An 18,425-nucleotide genomic window follows, 5' to 3' on the forward strand; every position below is an offset into this window, starting at 1 on the left:
GCGCCTGTCTCCAGCTGAACTCAACAAAGACTAAATAGGTGATTGTGACATTCTCCAGCAAGCAGAGACAACTGGCAGAGGCCATCACTACCACCATCTGGGGGAACCTGTGGAGGTGGTGGAGGAATACAGGTACTTGGGCACAATTTTTGACGGCCTTCTGAGGTTTTCCAAAACCACTGCGGAGATCCTGAAAAAGTGCCACCAGAGAGGAAGCTGAGATCGTTTGGAATGAATAAAGTCATTCTCCTGACCTTTTACCACTCCTTCATCGAGAGTGTCCTAACATTTTCATTCATCTCCTGGTTTTATTCCATCAGCCTGCATGTATGGACACGTTTACTTAGCATCACCAAAGTCTGCTCTAAAATCATTGGACACCCTGTTAGAGCTCTGTCTGCTTTCTGTGACCAACAAACAATCCGCACTGCTCACAGGATCCTACATGACCCCTCACACACTCTACTCTCAGTGTTTGAGTAGCTCCCACCAGGCCGCAGGCTGTGCTGTCCACGCTGCAGAACACAAAGGAGGAGGGCCACCTTTGTCCCCACAGCAGTCCAGCTCCTGAACTCTGACACCTCCCTGTCCCAACATCACTGCCCCCATCTCAAAGGTCCTTATTAGGCCTAACATTTCAGGCAGTTCCCAGGTACTCCAACACTTTGCCAAACTTTGCTGTAAAAAGGTCCTTCTGACCACTTATACCAAATCTTAGTCTTTCTAGAGAAATATAGTCTGATATCACAGACTTCCATAGATGTACTGAAGGAGGTTCATCTCCCACCCATTTTGTCATAACAGCCTTTCGGCCCAACATAAGCAAAAAATGTACAGTGTTCTTATGTGATCTTAGAGATTCAGGGATATATCCCAATAGACATGATATTAGATTAGGTTGTAATTGCTGCTTGATTATCACACTAACCTCATCACATACAGTTTGCCAAAACCGTCAAATCTTTTCGCATTCCCAGAGGCAGTATCCATCAATAGTATCCATCTTAGTATATACATAGTGTCTGACCTGAAGGCATTTGTAAAATTCTTTTGTTTGTAGTTTGTATGTTGCCTGTAATGATTCAAATGTTTTAAATTTCCCCCAAAGGTCATAAATATGGTAAATTCCTGCTTCATTCCAGTTCTGATAGTTAGATCAAATGCCCCCCCTATTTAAATCAGGATTATCAGTCCAATGACTGATAATCCTGATGGAAATTATTAAGGACTAAACATAAATTGAGTTGTTTAACAACAATTTGTTAAACAACTCAATTTATGTTTAGTCCTTAATAATTTCCATAGAGAATTCCAAGTATTACCCACATTAGTAATTAAAAAAATGTCTTTCCCCATAATTGGTAGTTAACTCCTGCATTTATCAAGAAAGTTGACAGGAGATTACGGTTTGGAGAAGGTTGCTTCAATCTCAAACCATGGTAGCTTTGGTTGAGTAGTTGCCCATATTGAGATAATTCTGGCTTGCATTGAGATTGTATAGTGGGGAGGCACCATCCTACTTGTTCTTTTGGTAGTTGTAAAATATCTAAATTAATTTTAGGCTTTCTGCCAGCCCATATAAAGTCAGAGAGAGCTTTATTTATATCTTTAATGTTGTTTCTCTTCAGAGCTATGAAAAGCATAGATAGAGGATAAATCATTTTGGGGATAATTATCATCTTCATAAGATTGACTCTGCCAAGAAAGGATACAGGAAGCTTCTTCCAACTTAACACCTTGTCCTTAATGTGTTTTACCATGGGGTTAACATTTTCAGCATAAAGTTGACACATTTTAGGTGTTATTTTAACCCCAGGTATGTGAATCCATCTGGTGCCCAGCGAAAGGGTTTTACAAAGTCAGGTTCATACTCACACGAAAAACCGAGAGGCATGATTTCAGATTTTGTAAAATTAACCTTATATCCAGAGATTTGACCAATCTCTTTCACACAGTCGATTAGCGTAGGTATTGAGTTTGGTGGGTCTGGTGTTACTGTCAGGAGGATATCATCCGCGTACAGTAGAATTTTGTGCTGTGTTGTTCCTATGACCGTTCCTTTGATATTCGAGGTTTGTCGGATAGCTATGCTAATGGCTCTATAGCTAAAGAAAACAACAGAGGTGATAGTGGTGACCCTTGAGCTGTACCTGGAAAACTGGCTTGTTAAGACCGAGGCAGTGACCATTTTGTATAAAAGCTGTACCCATTGAACAAAATATGATTGAAAGCCAAATCTTTTCAACACTTCAAGCATTTATTTTCGCTCAATGCGATCAAATGCTTTCTCTGCATCCATCATTACTATAGCACTTGGAGTTTGATTAAAATTAAGATAGTGAATAATATTAACTAAACGTCTTGTGTTATTTGATGAAGTATGGCCTTTTATAAACCCTGTTTGGTCTGCATTAACTATATCAGTCACCACTCTTTCTAGTCGATTAGCCACTATTTTTGAAAGTATTTTTACATCCACTCCAAGTAGGCTAATCGGGCGATAAGAAGCGCATAGTTCTGGATCTTTCCCTTTTTTAGGGATAACTATAATATGAGCTTAGCACGTAGATTTTGGGAGTTCGTCCTGTTCAAAAGATTGGTTGAACATACGTTGTAATAGTTTGTTAATTTTACTTTTCATCTTTTTATAAAACTGTACACAGAATCCATCAGCCCCTGGACTTTTATCTGACTGGAGTGAGGAGATTGCTTTATCAATTTCTGTTAATATAACAGGTCTTTTCAACAGTTTAGCTTGTTCATCTGTTAGCTGAGGCATCTGTAAGCCATCTAAAAAATGATTACTGGTAAGTGTATCGTTGTCCAATTCTGAGGTATACAACATTTCATAAAATTTCTGAAAGCATTCATTGGTCTTTGTATTGTTTGACGGATTTGATCCTCATCAGATATTGCAGCAATCAAAGCTTTTTGGGGAGAGTTTCTTGCAAGACGAGCTAAGAACTTACTTGGCTTATTTCCAAATTCAAACAATCTTTGTCGAGCAAACAAAATATCAGACTCAGCCTTCTTTGTTAGTAAATTAGTCAACATTAGTCTTGCCTCCTTTAACTCTTTAAGCACCCCATCCGATTTGGATCTATGAAAATCTTCCTCTAATTTTTTTTCTTTTCTTTTCAATTCATGATTGTTCTTGAGCGTGCTCTTTTTTCTTCTTGCTAGAGAATGATATAATCATGCCTGGCATGTAAGCTTTATAAGCTTCCCACACCAATCTCGGATCAGAGTCATTGCAGTCATTTACTTCTAAATAGAGGTCTGTCTGTGTTTCCAAGAATTTGATAAAATTATCGTCATGAAACAGTGATGCATTCATTTTCCAAGAGAACGATCGCTCTGGGGGCCTAAGAGGCTGCATTTTCAGAGTGACAGGAGCATGGTCTGAAAGGGCAATGGATCCAATGCCAGACTGTTCTACTAAATGGGCTAGGTGTTCAGATATAAATATATAGTCAATTTGTGAGAATGACAAGTGAGCTGGAGAATAAAATGTGTAATTTTTGTTATTGGGATTCATATATCTCCAACCATCTAACAGGTTAAATATCTCCAGAAAATGTTGTAGTGCTCTGCCAGATTTTGATTGATCTTTATGATGGGGGTCTCTAGCTAGAGAGGGGGAAAAATAACAATTAAAATCACCTCTAATTATCATATTTGTACAGTCCATTTCAGTAATTTTACTGAGTAGGAAGGCAAAAAAGTCTGCGTCATAGACATTAGGAGCATAAACATTTCCTAACAATACTGATTCTCCATACAGTTCTCCTTTTACTAGAACTATCCTTCCGTCTGTATCTTTATAACTATTTTTAGCTGTAAATGGCAACAATCTATGAACTAATATAATTGCACCTCTTTCATTTGTAAAATAAGATGTAAAATATACCCGTCCGACCCATTCCCAGAGATATTTGTTGTGCTCCTCCTCATTCAAATGGGTTTCTTGGAGGAATGCAACCTGGACACCTTCCTTTTTAAGATGCAGACAAAGTAAATTACTGTGAAAAAACTGATACCAGGATTTCACATCATTTTACTGTATTATTTCACAGTAAAATACTGTATTCAAAACATCCTTTGTGATAACAGAACAAATTACTGCAAAACTTGAATTGTGCTTGAACCGCGCTGCATTGTGGGATCAAGAAGCGACAACAGGTGGATAGATACCATTCTCTTTATGGTGGATAATGTTACAACTTGACACACATACCGATAGAAGAGCTCAAAGGTAAGTTAACATCATTAGCCTAAAATATTAGACAGCTTGTCACAACTTTCTATTAGTTGTGTGAGTTAGTAAATGAACAATCTTTTGGATCAAGGGTAACTCACTTTATGCTCCACTTTTTTTTTCTTTAATTTCAAAGCCGTTTTTCTCTGCTTTGCCTCACATTTGGAAAGCTTTTCATTTAATGGTCTCTATATGTCGTTAGGATGCATAGTGTGTGAGTTATTCAACCAAGAATATGCTTTGTTTTCGCCGCGAATTAGCATGAAAGTCAAAGTAAGCTAACGTTAGCCTCCAGCTGCAGCAACTAAGTCATTACAAAGCTGTTTTTCTCCGCGAAGCTTTGCCTCACATAGAAGTAACTTATATCTTTGGAAAGCTGAAATCATGTGTTTTCATTTAATGGTAGAAAAAACCCCTCTCCTCTGGATTTCTATCTCTCCACATATCAATCAGTCTCTTCCCAGCAAACATTTTGACGTCTATTTGACGTCTAATCAACGTCGGTCAGGCAGGTCGATTCGACGTCTACCAGAGGTGCTGAAATGAAAGTTTTTCTGACGTCGGTCTTATGACCGACCACATTTCAACGGCTCTTAGACCGCATCAATTCACGTCGTTTCAACAACATATCAACGGCTCACAGAGCAGGCTACTTCAATCTATGTCATTATTACGTCGTATAGACGACTTTTCAACGTCTCTACGTGACGTCTATCTGACGTCTAATCAACGTCGGTCAGGCAGGTCGAATCGACGTCTAGCAGAGGTGCTGAAATGAAAGTTTTTCTGACGTTGGTCATTTTGACGTCATCAATTCACGTCGTTTCGACGACATAAAAACGGCTCACAGAGCAGGCTACTTCAATTATTACGTCATATAGACGACTTTTCAACGTCTCTACGTGGCGTCTATTTGACGTCTAATCAACGTCGGTCAGGCAGGTCGATTCGACGTCTAGCAGAGGTGATTACAAATAGATTACTTTTATATGTAGAGAGATAGTGACATTGATTAACCTCTGAAGTCAATAAAAATGTAAAAATTTTAGTACGCCTAAAATAAAAAAAAACTGTAAGGATGAATAACTGCTTGTGGCTTCATCTGAGCATGTCAATGGCATTATGGGGCTGTAGCCACACTATCAGTGAACACTTGTTTCAAATTTGAAGAAGATGGCACAAAGTATGACCATTCTACACCTACGCTGTGATTGACAGATAACCAGCCACACTGTCAGTCACGTCTCTACAATAAGCTGGCGCCCTCTGCCGTTGCGGTCGTGTAGCGACACCAGACAACTATCAGCATGTGTCAACGGTTAGACCCCGGTTATAAGACGATTTCTGGCCACATATCAATGTCGGTGGACCAGATAGTTTTCGGGAGCTGGTATGGTCCATCCCGTTTTTGGTGTATGTCAAGCGACACCTATAGGCCTGGCATATGAACTACAGCGTTTTCGGTTGATCCGTCTAGATGCAAATATTCTTGAAACAATGCCGAGGAAGACGGAGAAAAAATAACGTTTTCGCCCGTCTGGACGGCCCCTTGAAGTGTTTTGGTTCTGTAACGATGCTAAACCGATAGTTGCACAGATGTTCGGCTCGGTTTAGCATCGAGCACCTCACGTAGCCTGTGAGCTAACTCAGGGCTAGTTTCACACGGCAGCTAACTCGGCTGCTAGCCGCCGCTCGGTTACGAATAAAAGCAAAAAAAACAGCTATCTGTAACAATACACGATGCAGCAACAAAATCAAAACTCTAACATGCAACTGATAAACGTATAATGTCTTACCAAACACGGTTTCATTTTAAATTACAGTACTTTTAGTAACTCACCTTTCACAGGTGTCTGTGTCTCCTCCCCGTCAACTGACACTGCAAAGTTCTTCTTGCGCATGCGTAGGAAACCACTAGGTGCGCTAACTACGCGAGGAAAAATAGTTCCTAGATGGATGCTAGAATCACAAACATTTCAGCCCACATTGCCAATATGATACTACATTATTTTCTTAAATTCACGAACATATTTCCATTATTTCGAATAGTTTTTAACATTCGTGCGTTGATAGGTCGTTGAAACAACGTCTAAATGACGGTCATTTCAGTCCCTCAGATAGACGTCAAATCAACCTGCCTGCCCGACGTTAATCAGACGTCCCGACATGATTGGATATCTGCATCTCGACACAGCAGTAGATAGAGGAAATCATTCTTGACAGTGTTTTTTCAGTTAAATATGTTTTCTTTGAGATCGTATTCCCCCTAATGTTAACATGTCGAAAAAAAGTCGAATTAAAGTCACGTCGTGACGCGACGTCGATTGGACGTCTTCATCTAGCAGGTCGAAAAAGCGTTTTCTGGCAGTGTTTATTCAGTTAAACTGCTCTAAAATGCATATTTAATTAGGTCATATTTGCCATGATATTATTTTATGATGTTGAAAAACAGTCGAATTAAAGTCACGACGTGATGCGACGTTGACTGGACGTCTTCATCTAGACGCAGGTCGAGAAAATGTTTGCTGGGTTCTCTCTCATCACCTGTCTCAGCACACCTCTGGATGAATCACTCCTGAAACACACACTCGATAAAGCATCCAACCTTGCCACCACACAATAAAATCACCCACAATCATACAGTTGTCACCACACATTCCTCCCACTCCCACCTTCTCTCTCTTTCCTCATTCGGTGCATATACATTCATTAGTTAAAACTTTTCCCCCATGTGTTCAAATGTAATCCCAATCACTCTCCCGTCCCCATCATCCACACTCTTTCTTACATCCTCAATCACTCCCCTCTTCACCAAAATTGCCACCGGTCATGATTTAGTACTTTTTCGATTTGTCCAGCCTTTTCACCTGACGTCTTGTCATGGGTCTTTTCCTCACTTCTCCCACCTTCTCCATGGTATCTCCCTCACTGTCCGTAACATCAGACACCGTCCACTCTAACCTAGTCATTCTCACCTGGTACCCTCACTTGTCCCCCCTCTCCCTCCCCCCTGTCCCCCCGTACTTACCCCGCTTGTCTCCCCATCCAATCCCCCACCCATCCCTCTCTCACCCGCGCCGCTCTCCTCCTCTCCTCCATCCGCCACATTGTCCACGCTGCTCACAGTCACTTTCATGTCCCTCTCTTCTCCACCTTCCCGCTCCATCCTGCTCCTCTTTTTTCCCGCATTTGCTCCTCATCGTCTCCTGTTTCTCCTGCCCCACTCTGCTCCTCTCCTGCCGGCCCACTCCTCTTCACCACTTTCACCGTGGCTCTGCTTCTCATCATTACACCTCTCCTTACTCCAGCCTCCTCCTCCAGCCTGTTGCTCTGTGCACTCCCAGGCCTAATGGCCCTGTTTCCCACATATAAAGCATGTATCTAACAATATATATGGGTTTGACTCCCCAGTCTCTTAATTTCTCCAGTATTGCCATGTCCTCAAGTGGGCAAATTAATAAAAGAGACCACCATTTTGTCTATGCCCAATTCCCTCACCATGATTACATTGTTTTTGATTTTTAGTCTGTCCATGATTTTTGCTTTCCCAATGTTGTCCCTTATAGTTAGCTTGTAGCTTTTTGGTGTTTTAAATCTGCACCCAATCAACTCTCCACATTCTCCCTTTACTTTTCTTAGGAGCTCCATCATCGTCACTCTGTCATCCCCTTCAATCTCCACCACCAGCGTCAATCTTTTTTTTAAAGATCTTTCGAGAAAGAGCAAGCGCAAATCGTGGCAGCGGCATCTAGCCGTGACACTTCCGGTGGCACCGTGAGGTGCCGCGGCATCTACCGACCTGCCACGGCAACTGAGGCCGTTTGAGGCACTTGCCACTGACTTGCCGCGACATTTACCGACCTGCCACGGCAACTACAGCTTTATGAGGCACATGCCACTGACTTGCCGCGGCATTTACCGACCTGCCACGGCAACTACAGCTTTATGAGGCACTTGCCACTGACTTGCCACGGCATTTACCGACCTGCCACAGCAACTAAAGCTGTTTGAAGCAGCTGCCACAGGATGAAGTGACTGTGGGCTGTTAAATCGATAATAAAAAGGGATTTAACCATAAAGACTTAGCACATAAGAATGTAGCATTATCAGAGCACTAGATATTTGTTGAATTTATGAATGCCAAAATCACGGGGTCAATGTATAGAAACTCTCTCTCTCTCTCTCTCTCTCTCTCTCTCTCTCCTGCCACCCACCTACCACGGCATTTACCGACAAGCTGTTGCCACCCACCTGCCACAGGATGACTTTGGTTTTACGTTGGCTAGTTTTTGATAGTAAATTTGATTTAATCAAGACTTTGTGCAAATGTAGCACAATCAAAGCTGTCAATATTGTTAGAATTTAAGAAAGCCAAAAACCGCAGGTGGGGGTGGGGGTGCGCGGGGGGGAAGGGATTGGGTGGGCTATACAAGTTTGCTGCTGAACCCTAATAATCAAAAAACCTAGAGTTGAGATTTTTGTGTGTGTGGGTAGCTTTTTTCCCTGTTTGTTCTGTCAGTCTCAACAGCACAGTAAAGAAGACACTATTTAGCTTTTTTTGTTTAGTCTTTTTATTACTGTTGTTTTAAGCCTTTAAGTTATCTGAAATCTGGCAAACACTTTGTAATTTGCTTCATCCATCATTTTTGCACAGAATTGGTCATAGTCCTGTTTTTTCTCAAAGGCAAACATGAAGAATTGTGCAGGAGAATCTTCATCACTGTGGTCAGTTCCCCATTGTTTTAGTGAACTGAGGATCTCCGCTTGTTCCAGTTCGTCCATTGAAAGGACAGCAGGAGGTTGGAGTCTGCCCTCAAAATGTTCTTTGCTGCACCAGTCAGCTGCAGTCATGCCATGTCTCAAAAGAATATTTTCCTGAAGAAAACAAAAAAATTCAGTGTGGTCAAAGTTTATAGTAGGCTACATATTTGTGTTGTTCTCAAATAATGCCTCAAAATTATTGAGCATTTGCAGTGCATAATTTTAAACGGAATACTTCAAGACCTTACAGTTGTTAAATTCTGTATTTAAAACATCTACTTCATTCACCTCCCAGATTGAGCTTGCATATAAAATACTTAATCTGCCAACATATACAGGTGTCTATCTAAGCTTCAAGGTTCATAATGTCAAACTAATGTTCTCGTGATTGTGAACGTTATGTACAACTTCCGCCATCAGGTGTCGCCTTTGAGCAAGTGAAGTGGGCTCTGGCCACTGAACAGCTGTGATGGCAAAGCCGTAAAACCAGAACAACTTTGTTGTTGCTGTGTATTGCATTTAATAGTATGAAGCAAGTTAGTACTTTCAGCAACCCAGTTTCAGGTGGATCAGAGCAACTTCACATATAGTTAGTTTTTGTTGCTGAGTGCAGAAATTAAGTTAGTCAGTCAATCTATGTACCAACATCAAATCTGCCTGTATTTATGTCTTCCTAATATATATATATATGACACTGACACTTTCATACATGAAATATATGTTTCACATGATTAATCTCCAGAGTGTGTGTGTGTGTGTGTGTGTGTGTGTGTGTGAGAGAGAGAGAGAGAGAGAGAGAGAGAGAGAGAGAGAGAGAGAGAGTGATTGATTGATTGATTGATTGATTGTTTTTAGAAATGTCTTACCTCTTCTGAGATTTCTGTATCTCTGCAGCTCTGGAAAAACAGTAAAAGACAAGGATCTGAAAATGAATCCATGCTACATTCTGCAATTATGTTAACTTGATCTGCAAAAGTAATTTATGCCAAGACAGACAGAAAAGATGAAAGTAATGTTGTGCATGCACAGCCACAACACAAACCATTACCTTGTCTTGTCCTGGGAAGATGTGCTCTTCAAAAGCAAAGATTCTGCTTGGTATCGGCACATGTTGCTGTTGTTTTGCAACCACTTAATCAAAATCTACAAAACAAACATGATAATCAACAATAACAACAACAACAACAATAACAGTAATAATAATAATATGTTTTAGCTCACCTCTGGCAAAATGACCTGTGAAAGGAATTGCTGCTTCTCTGCTACAGGTCCGGGCACTGACAGGATTTTTTCCAGTCGCTCAATAAATCCTTCTGTCTGGGTTAACAAGTAAAGATGAAACGTGGAAAAACAATATTGTCAATATTTATCAGTTCCTCTCTTTCCCCCATCCTCTGCCTAAAGGTACTGTTACTTAACATTTGGTAAGTCATGTCATTCCTCCCATTCACCAGCATTTCTCTGTCAAAAAAAAGAACTTCTTCCCTAAAAGTTGTCATATATTACTTACAAAATCTTTACAAAAATTTAAGTATGTTTTGGAATATAAATTCTAGAAAGTCGTGATTTCCAGATATTGGTCACTCACATACTGTTGTTTGCAATTATTTGAAGACAGGACTGTGTGCAAATAAGACAAAAAGAGAACACCGTACATACCTTTGTGTCACTGAATAAAGTGAAATGTTCACTGTAGTGTGTTCGAAGGGCTGGATCAAATCCTCTGTGCTTCCACAGATACATTCTGTTGGACAGAACATGTCCACTCTGTAGGTCTCTCTCCAAATCCTATAATATTAGACATATTGATATTTATTAGAAGATTACAGCCTAACAGTTTGTGTAAGTAATGAATGCCATATAGGTTAAAAAAATGTACAGCTCACTGTACTGATGCTGTTACCTTTATGTCTCCATCTGTCAGAATTTGGTCTGCTTTAACAGACTCAAGGATGTCGTCTCTGTTAAAGACAAAAGAAATGCCCAAATTGGACCAAGATCTTAACATGTCTAACTTTGACAGTGTTCACATTACATGACTGAATATATCAAAGTGTACATTATTTATAACTAGCCTCTAGCCTTTTCATATGTAGCTACAGGCTAAAAACCTGCTTTGTGTAACAAGGTGAAATTTGAATGTTTTCAGTAATAATGCCTACTCATGCTAACCTAAATGATGTAAAAGATGTTTTTCTAAGACTAATTGGACACATTAAGGGAAATTCCTGGCTGCTTTTCTACTTCTTTAACAAACAAAGCCATAACAATTATTGCTTCATTTCCGTAGCAGAAATGGGTCTGATATGTATGACATAATTCTTACAAATCTGGGACAAGGTTGCATCCACAAAATAAATCTTTTGAAGTCCAGTCGCCCTCCACACCAGCACACTGAAAATGCAGCCAGTTTTTGCAAGCTGTGCATTGTACCCATGCGTAGTGCTTTATGTGGTCATGGAAGACACTGGTGAAAAACAGAAGTGAGACAACTTCACTAATACTTCACACTTCAACTTTAGAAGTACTACAAAATTGGTCCATAATTCTATAATTATTCCAGGTTGTCATTTCTGATGTACCTGGTTGTCCCAGTTGCTCGCTGGAACAAACATGACTTTATTTGCCATGCCAGGCAATGGCTGCTGGAGTCTGTCTTTTTGGCCTCAGCCTGCTGGAGTTAAACTTCTTCCTGCTCCATCTGTAGCATTTCTGCTGCAGTAAGTGGGAAGGCCTGTGTGACAAAGACCTTTGCTGTAACCTAAGCATTTGCTTTATTACCAGTAAAGATTTTGAGACATGAAGAGATCAAGTAGTCTAACCTTAGCATTCACATTTTTGATCATTTGTGTTGCATGGTGCAGACGAAGAGCCCTGCACTGGCTGAGAGTCAGAGCCTCTGCAGTGGCCTCAAGATTTCGCACCTCATTTTCAGCAGCCTAGTTAGTAGCAAAACGATTGATTTTGATAAACCCACAGACCCTAACCCTAACCCATTTGCCAACTTAAAATATCACAGGAATGGTGAACCTGGTTAAAACTTTCATAGTAAATAAACTCAGCTGTGATAAAGTTAAAAATACTCGAATAATGTTCACCCATACTGTAAAATACAAGTAGTACATGGACAAATCTCAGGTAAAAAAAGAAAAAGAAAAAAAAAAGACAGCATTCAGGACCAGATATATGTAACGAGTTATCTATATATTGAATAATTGAATAAAAAACGAACATGTTTATTGGAACAAATGTTTTATTGACTTTCTTTTTATTGCAGTCCTGTGGTGGTCTGCCCCTTGCCCCCGCTCCTTGGTGGGGCATGTTTAAGTTGGTTCTGAATCACACTCTCTATTTCTGCATCTGTGGCCTTTGGACTCCATCTCTTCACAGCAGCTGGAGAGAGGGCATAAGAAAAAAATAAACATTTTTACAGAGCGCCTATTCAGAAGTTAAATGCACTTTATAGATGGCAAGAACAAATTGTTTTGGGAGTTGAAAGAGTAATGAAAGAACCACTTCTTAGAGCCACTCAGTAGCCTGAATCTGATGGTTCCTAATAAAGCCAGTAGGCATTAACAGTCTGTGCTATGGTAGCCCAGCTTAGCCCAGGATAGCCACATGCACATGAAGCCCATTCAGTAATTTCAATTATATCAATCTTAGTTTCTTACACTTGATGACATGGAACATCTTTGTGGCTTTAAAAGGCACAACACAGAGAGGTAACACTAGCATAATTTCTCTTTCATGCAGGTGCCTGGCTGTACACACAGGGAGCACAATAGCACATTAGAGGTTTTCTTTTAAAGGACAATTCCATTTCATTTCAAACATGTGCTACAGTTTCGGAATACATTTACTCTAAAAGAATGAATTTGAAGATATTCCTCAAAGTTGCTGCTGTTATGCATTAGCACCTCTGTCCAAGCATCATCACAACAGCGTAAAACAGTGGCGGACGGCTCTGAGGCTGTATCCAAATATTCATATTCATTCAAGCCCCCCCATTCAAGTGTGTGTGCGTGTGTGTGTGTGTAGCTCACCTGGTGTGCGTCTCACAATAAACCTGTGAAGTGAGGTAAATTGGACAAATAGTTATCAAAACAAGCCTATGCGAGGAACAGAGACACACAAATAGATTACTTTTATATGTAGAGAGATAGTGACATTGATTAACCTCTGAAGTCAATAAAAATGTAAAAATTTTAGTACGCCTAAAATAAAAAAAAAACTGTAAGGATGAATAACTGCTTGTGGCTTCATCTGAGCATGTCAATTGCATTATGGGGCTGTAGCCACACTATCAGTGAACACTTGCTTCAAATTTGAAGAATATGGCACAAAGTATGACCATTCTACACCTACGCTGTGATTGACAGATAACCAGCCACACTGTCAGTCACGTCTCTACAATAAGATGGCGCCCTCTGCCGTTGCGGTCGTGTAGCGACACCAGACAACTATCAGCATGTGTCAACGACCCCGGTTACAAGACGATTTCTGGCCACATATCAATGTCCATGGACCAGATAGTTTTCGGGAGCTGGTATGGACCGTATGGTCCGTCCCGTTTTTGGTGTATGTCAAGCGACACCTATAGGCCTGGCATATGAACTACAGCGTTTTCGGTTGATCCGTCTAGATGCAAATATTCTTGAAACAATGCCGAGGAAGACGGAGAAAAAATAACGTTTTCGCCCGTCTGGACGGCCCCTTAAAGTGTTTTGGTTCTGTAACGATGCTAAACCGATAGTTGCACAGATGTTCGGCTCGGTTTAGCATCGAGCACCTCACGTAGCCTGTGAGCTAACTCAGGGCTAGTTTCACACGGCAGCTAACTCGGCTGCTAGCCGCCGCTCGGTTACGAATAAAAGCAAAAAAAACAGCTATCTGTAACAATACACGATGCAGCAACAAAATCAAAACTCTAACATGCAACTGATAAACGTATAATGTCTTACCAAACACGGTTTCATTTTAAATTACAGTACTTTTAGTAACTCACCTTTCACAGGTGTCTGTGTCTCCTCCTCGTCAACTGACACTGCAAAGTTCTTCTTGCGCATGCGTAGGAAACCACTAGGTGCGCTAACTACGCGAGGAAAAATAGTTCCTAGATGGATGCTAGAATCACAAACATTTCAGCCCACATTGCCAATATGATACTACATTATTTTCTTAAATTCACGAACATATTTCCATTATTTCGAATAGTTTTTAACATTCGTGCGTTGATAGGTCGTTGAAACAATGTCTAAATGACGTTGGTCATTTCAGCCCCTCAGATAGACGTCAAATCAACCTGCCTGCCCGACGTTAATCAGACGTCCCGACATGATTGGATATCTGCATCTCGACACAGCAGTAGATAGAGGAAATCATTCTTGACAGTGTTTTTTCAGTTAAATGTGTTTTCTTTGAGATCGTATTCCCCCTAATGTTATCATGTCGAAAAAAAGTCGAATTAAAGTCACGTCGTGACGCGACGTCGATTGGACGTCTTCATCTAGACGCAGGTCGAGAAAGTGTTTTCTGGCAGTGTTTATTCAGTTAAACCGCTCTAAAATGCATATTTAATTAGGTCATATTTGCCATGATATTATTTTATGATGTTGAAAAACAGTCGAATTAAAGTCACGACGTGATGCGACGTTGACTGGACGTCTTCATCTAGACGCAGGTCGAGAAAATGTTTGCTGGGTTACTACTTACTCATATTGATAGCTGTAAACATTAACATTAGCGATGACGATTTGATTACGCCATGTTTTCCTGACGACTGTAAATGTATGTCCACTTCATAGTAATAGTAGTTTTCTGTCAATCGGGGTGTTTAATTATCGAAAATAGTTTTATTTTGAAATGTGTTTCATTTTGAAATTCTCGTTGTTGCTTTGTTTGACTTCCTGCCCGGCTTGACACATTCGGCCGCGGCACGCGAAAAAATTAGACCAGACGCCAAAACGATCGCTGCACGGCGCGCGCTGGCAGCGGGGCAGAGCGCCTCGGCGCTGCCTTTGTGAACGACACCATCGGTTAACATGGGCGCCGAAATGAAAATGACTTAGCAGCCGATCGGGGCGCTTCCGCGTCCTGTCTGAACCTGGCGTTAGGAACAAGAGCCTTGTGCAGTTTGGGAGTGTAGTAAAGTTGAATACAGTTGTGAGCACTGAGCACAAAATGCACTTTTGTTATATTTGAGTCAGTGAGACCAAAACTTCAATAATTCCTTAGGTCAGCCAGTGCCTTGTCCGTTTACTCAGCTGTTTGCACTTTATGCTACAATTGTTTGTTGCTACAAGCATATTTCATTAAAGGTTTAATGAACTATCATCTTAATTGTCTTCATTTTTAGTTAGCATATACCTGAAACACTTCAAGCTGAAAGCTAATGATTGTTATATAAGAGCAGCTGCATGCTGGTGCGATAAACTGTATGTTATACATTCAATTTACGTAAAAAAATAGCTGGTGATTAGTCGACTATCAAAATAATCATTTGTGGCAGCCCTACAACTAACATTACAGTTTAAATGTAGGGATTTAGCTCATTCTGTATAATTTCATGTAGGCAGTTCAACAAAACCACTTCAATAAGAAATATCATACAGACCTAACCTTTACCAATCCAATTCTATATAAGTAAAACTATACATTATAAGCTTTAAATCAGTGGTGGCTCACCCAAAGAATGAAATGGTTCCCTGTCTCTGGAGAAGAATGGCCCACAATTCTGGGGAGAAATAGCTTGTCCGAGACCTACAGCATAAAAATAACATCAGGTAGTACAGCACAGTCTATGTTAATAACATTGGTTAATAACATTTTTGTTTTGTACAGTGTCTTCTATTAAACAAAAAAAGAGTCAAAAAAGGACCTACAGGGATGCGTTTCAGTTCTCGGTCGCTGACTCCCTCGCTGTTTGACCATTCGCGGTGCCACAAAACGAAGTCAAACGTACCTAAAGATCCACACTGTAACAGAAAACATAGCATTCATGTTTTTAAAAAAAGTTAAAGAAACATTCCAAAATCATAAAGGGAGGAAATTTAAATGTATCACCATGTTTTCTTGTGCCAGCTGTGCCACTCTGTAGTTAACTGCCTGGATTTTAAAATTGTTTACAATACAATTCAGATTTTGTGATAACAGTATAAAGTAAACATTTCTTCTTCACAAAAACACTGATGTCTTTGCAGTTCAGTTGATTGTATATTAGTTCAAAACCAAGATTTATTTGTTAAACTTACATCATCAGTCAATCATGGCATAACCATTGAAGACTGACTCAACAACTCCAGTGGGCAAACACAGACAATGTCCTTGACTGTAACTGGAAATCTCCTTGTGGCATAAGTCAGTATTTGCTTCTCATCACGCGACCCAGACAGTAAATCCTTCAGTTTTGCCTTAACACACAGATTATGACAAAATAGTAATTGTTGACACCTTCCATTTATTACTTCATTTTAGACTGAAAGAAAATGGCTCAGCGATCTATTAATTACCTTGTCATTGTCTTCAATAGCATACAATTGTGCTATGAATGAAGACTTGCTGTCCGGTTGGATGTTGACAGTGCCCTCTGACCTTGGAAGGAGAGTTTCCTTACCCTCTAATGAATAACAAGGAACAAAGTAATACTTTTCAGAAAAAACATGTTTAGTTTGTAACTACATTTATCTTTTCAACTGTTTGGGCCACATCATAATGATTAGATACAGTTCTATCTTATGGCATATTACTATGTAATATTGGATATTGACCAAACTTACCAGCAGACTGAAGTCCCAGCTTCCCACGCACACCAATACACAATTGGGTTTTACATAGGGCCTCCATTTCAGCCTTAAAACTGTTGTTAATCTTGTCATTGTGGAGGTCAATCATCACCCTTACTGTCTGCTTGAAATGTGGCTCACTCATTTGACAGAGTACTTGACAGCTGCCAGTTCGCGGTTGAACTGCTCAGCAACTGCTGAATTAACTTCGGTCCGTAGGGTGGGACAGATGTTGAGGCTCCTTAATTTCTCTTCTGGACGTTTGTGGTTGCTTTGATGGAATCTGTCATAGAGTGAGTATCGCTCATTGGTGCCTGTGATTGGATGTTTGGCTGACATCCGGTCACTGTCTGGTCCTTCCTGCAGTGGTAATGCGGGCCTCAGGTTCTTCACCCACTGCAGGTCAACCACTAGCTCTTTTTTTGTTGCCCGCTGTACGTTGTCCGATGTCGGGGCACAGAGTCTTCCATCGTTGTCTTTAAAGAACAGTTGTTTGGTACGGTTGTTGGTGTGCCTTGCAACCTGTCCTGCTACATCTGATATGTAACAAGTTGGGAAGTATTTAAAGCTGAGCAGTTCGTCTGCGTGGTCTCTTGCAGACTCCGTCCAGAAGAGAAAGTTTAAGTAGTGCACAACGCCGTGCACACAAGAGAAATGGAGGACACCACCTAAAGAATAGCACAAAAGATTTTACAGCCCAATCATGTTATTGGACATTAAGAAATATTTCAAAGTCATATACTAAGCTAGTTCTCACCACCAGCTTTCTGAAGCTTCACAAAGAGTTTGGGGTAAACATCCTTGTCATGGGCTAAATTTCCATTTCAGTTTAAACACTCCGAGAAACTCCAGGACACAGATGATTACTTTCCATGAAGTTTACTAGGAATCTTGTGAAACTAAAATCACAATACAACAAAATGTATGTATTATTAAACAACCAAACATCACAGCAGTATTTGATACATAGCATGGCTTAGCTATCCTAGTGGCAGCAAAATATAGAGCTAGCTTAGCTTTGCAACACAATTGGCATCTCAGCAGTCTTAATATTCACATAAACTCAAATTGCTTCATAACTTTATGTTGCTGGATGAATAATACTTACAGACGTTGCTTTAGCAAAGAGGGAGGAAGAATAGCCTGCTAATTGAAGAACTGATGACTATGCTCACACAACTGTAGCTGCTAACACAACTGTAACTGCTCACATAACTGAAACTGTTCACACAACTGTAACTGCCACTATAACTGAAACTGCTCACAGAACCGTAACTGCTACTATGTTGCTATGGCTACGAAAATAAACAAATGACACAGAACTATGCCCTTCTAGAAAGGCACACATTTTCTAGGGGCATAACAATCCTTGAAGTACAGGAGCTCCTGAAGCCTGTTTATCATGTCCGCAATTGATCCCTCTGAGGACACACCAAGGGCATGACAAGCTTCCTGAAGGTCCTTTTTTTGAGGCTGTAAATCGAAAAGACACATTAAAATAACATGATGTTTAAACAAACTTAAAGGTTGAATATGTAGAATTTTTATTAAAAGCAATATTTTTAAAAAAATAATACATCCACGGGGCGTTTTGAGGGGTACAGAATGAAAGTATTGCTTTTCCA

At 40.3% G+C, this 18,425-nt stretch overlaps 1 protein-coding gene across 8 annotated transcripts; it reads right to left on the reverse strand.

The window, feature by feature from the left end:
- Positions 1 to 8,821: 8,821 nt before the first annotated feature.
- LOC311267197 (uncharacterized protein) lies at positions 8,822 to 18,210 on the reverse strand. Of its 8 annotated transcripts, none has more exons than XR_014623806.1 (17): positions 17,909 to 18,205; positions 17,558 to 17,699; positions 16,795 to 17,468; positions 16,528 to 16,634; positions 16,270 to 16,428; positions 16,082 to 16,123; positions 15,901 to 15,993; positions 15,704 to 15,778; positions 11,842 to 11,958; positions 11,602 to 11,753; positions 11,346 to 11,486; positions 10,923 to 10,980; positions 10,679 to 10,807; positions 10,241 to 10,336; positions 10,068 to 10,162; positions 9,886 to 9,915; positions 8,822 to 9,133 (listed from the first exon to the last, which is right to left on the reverse strand). XR_014623806.1 is itself a non-coding variant. In XM_084370100.1 (17 exons), the coding sequence occupies exons 13-17, from the start codon at positions 10,760 to 10,762 to the stop codon at positions 9,118 to 9,120; spliced, it is 321 nt and encodes a 106-aa protein (XP_084226226.1). In that variant the 5' UTR covers positions 10,763 to 10,807; positions 10,923 to 10,980; positions 11,346 to 11,486; positions 11,602 to 12,412; positions 13,063 to 13,085; positions 15,704 to 15,778; positions 15,901 to 15,993; positions 16,082 to 16,123; positions 16,270 to 16,428; positions 16,528 to 16,634; positions 16,795 to 17,468; positions 17,558 to 17,699; positions 17,909 to 18,210; the 3' UTR covers positions 8,822 to 9,117. The 8 variants fall into 8 exon arrangements, 3 of the variants coding, with proteins under 3 accessions (XP_084226226.1, XP_084226225.1, XP_084226227.1); XM_084370100.1 differs by adding an exon at positions 13,063 to 13,085 and having other exon boundaries at positions 11,602 to 12,412; positions 17,909 to 18,210; XR_014623805.1 differs by lacking the exon at positions 11,842 to 11,958.
- Positions 18,211 to 18,425: the final 215 nt, after the last annotated feature.

Source organism: Pagrus pagrus, assembly GCF_965226575.1.
Source record: "Pagrus pagrus genome assembly, chromosome: 12".
Classification (NCBI taxonomy): domain Eukaryota; kingdom Metazoa; phylum Chordata; class Actinopteri; order Spariformes; family Sparidae; genus Pagrus; species Pagrus pagrus.

Excerpts from the sequence above, each read along its gene's own strand:
- LOC311267197 (XM_084370099.1), bottom strand. Across the intron at positions 15,779-15,900 it reads GAGAACTGAAACGCATCCCT|GTCTCGGACAAGCTATTTCT; the intron begins GTAGGTCCTTTT and ends TTTATGCTGTAG. Across the intron at positions 10,337-15,703 it reads GGAACCATTTCATTCTTTGG|ACAGAAGGATTTATTGAGCG; the intron begins GTGAGCCACCAC and ends TTGTTAACCCAG.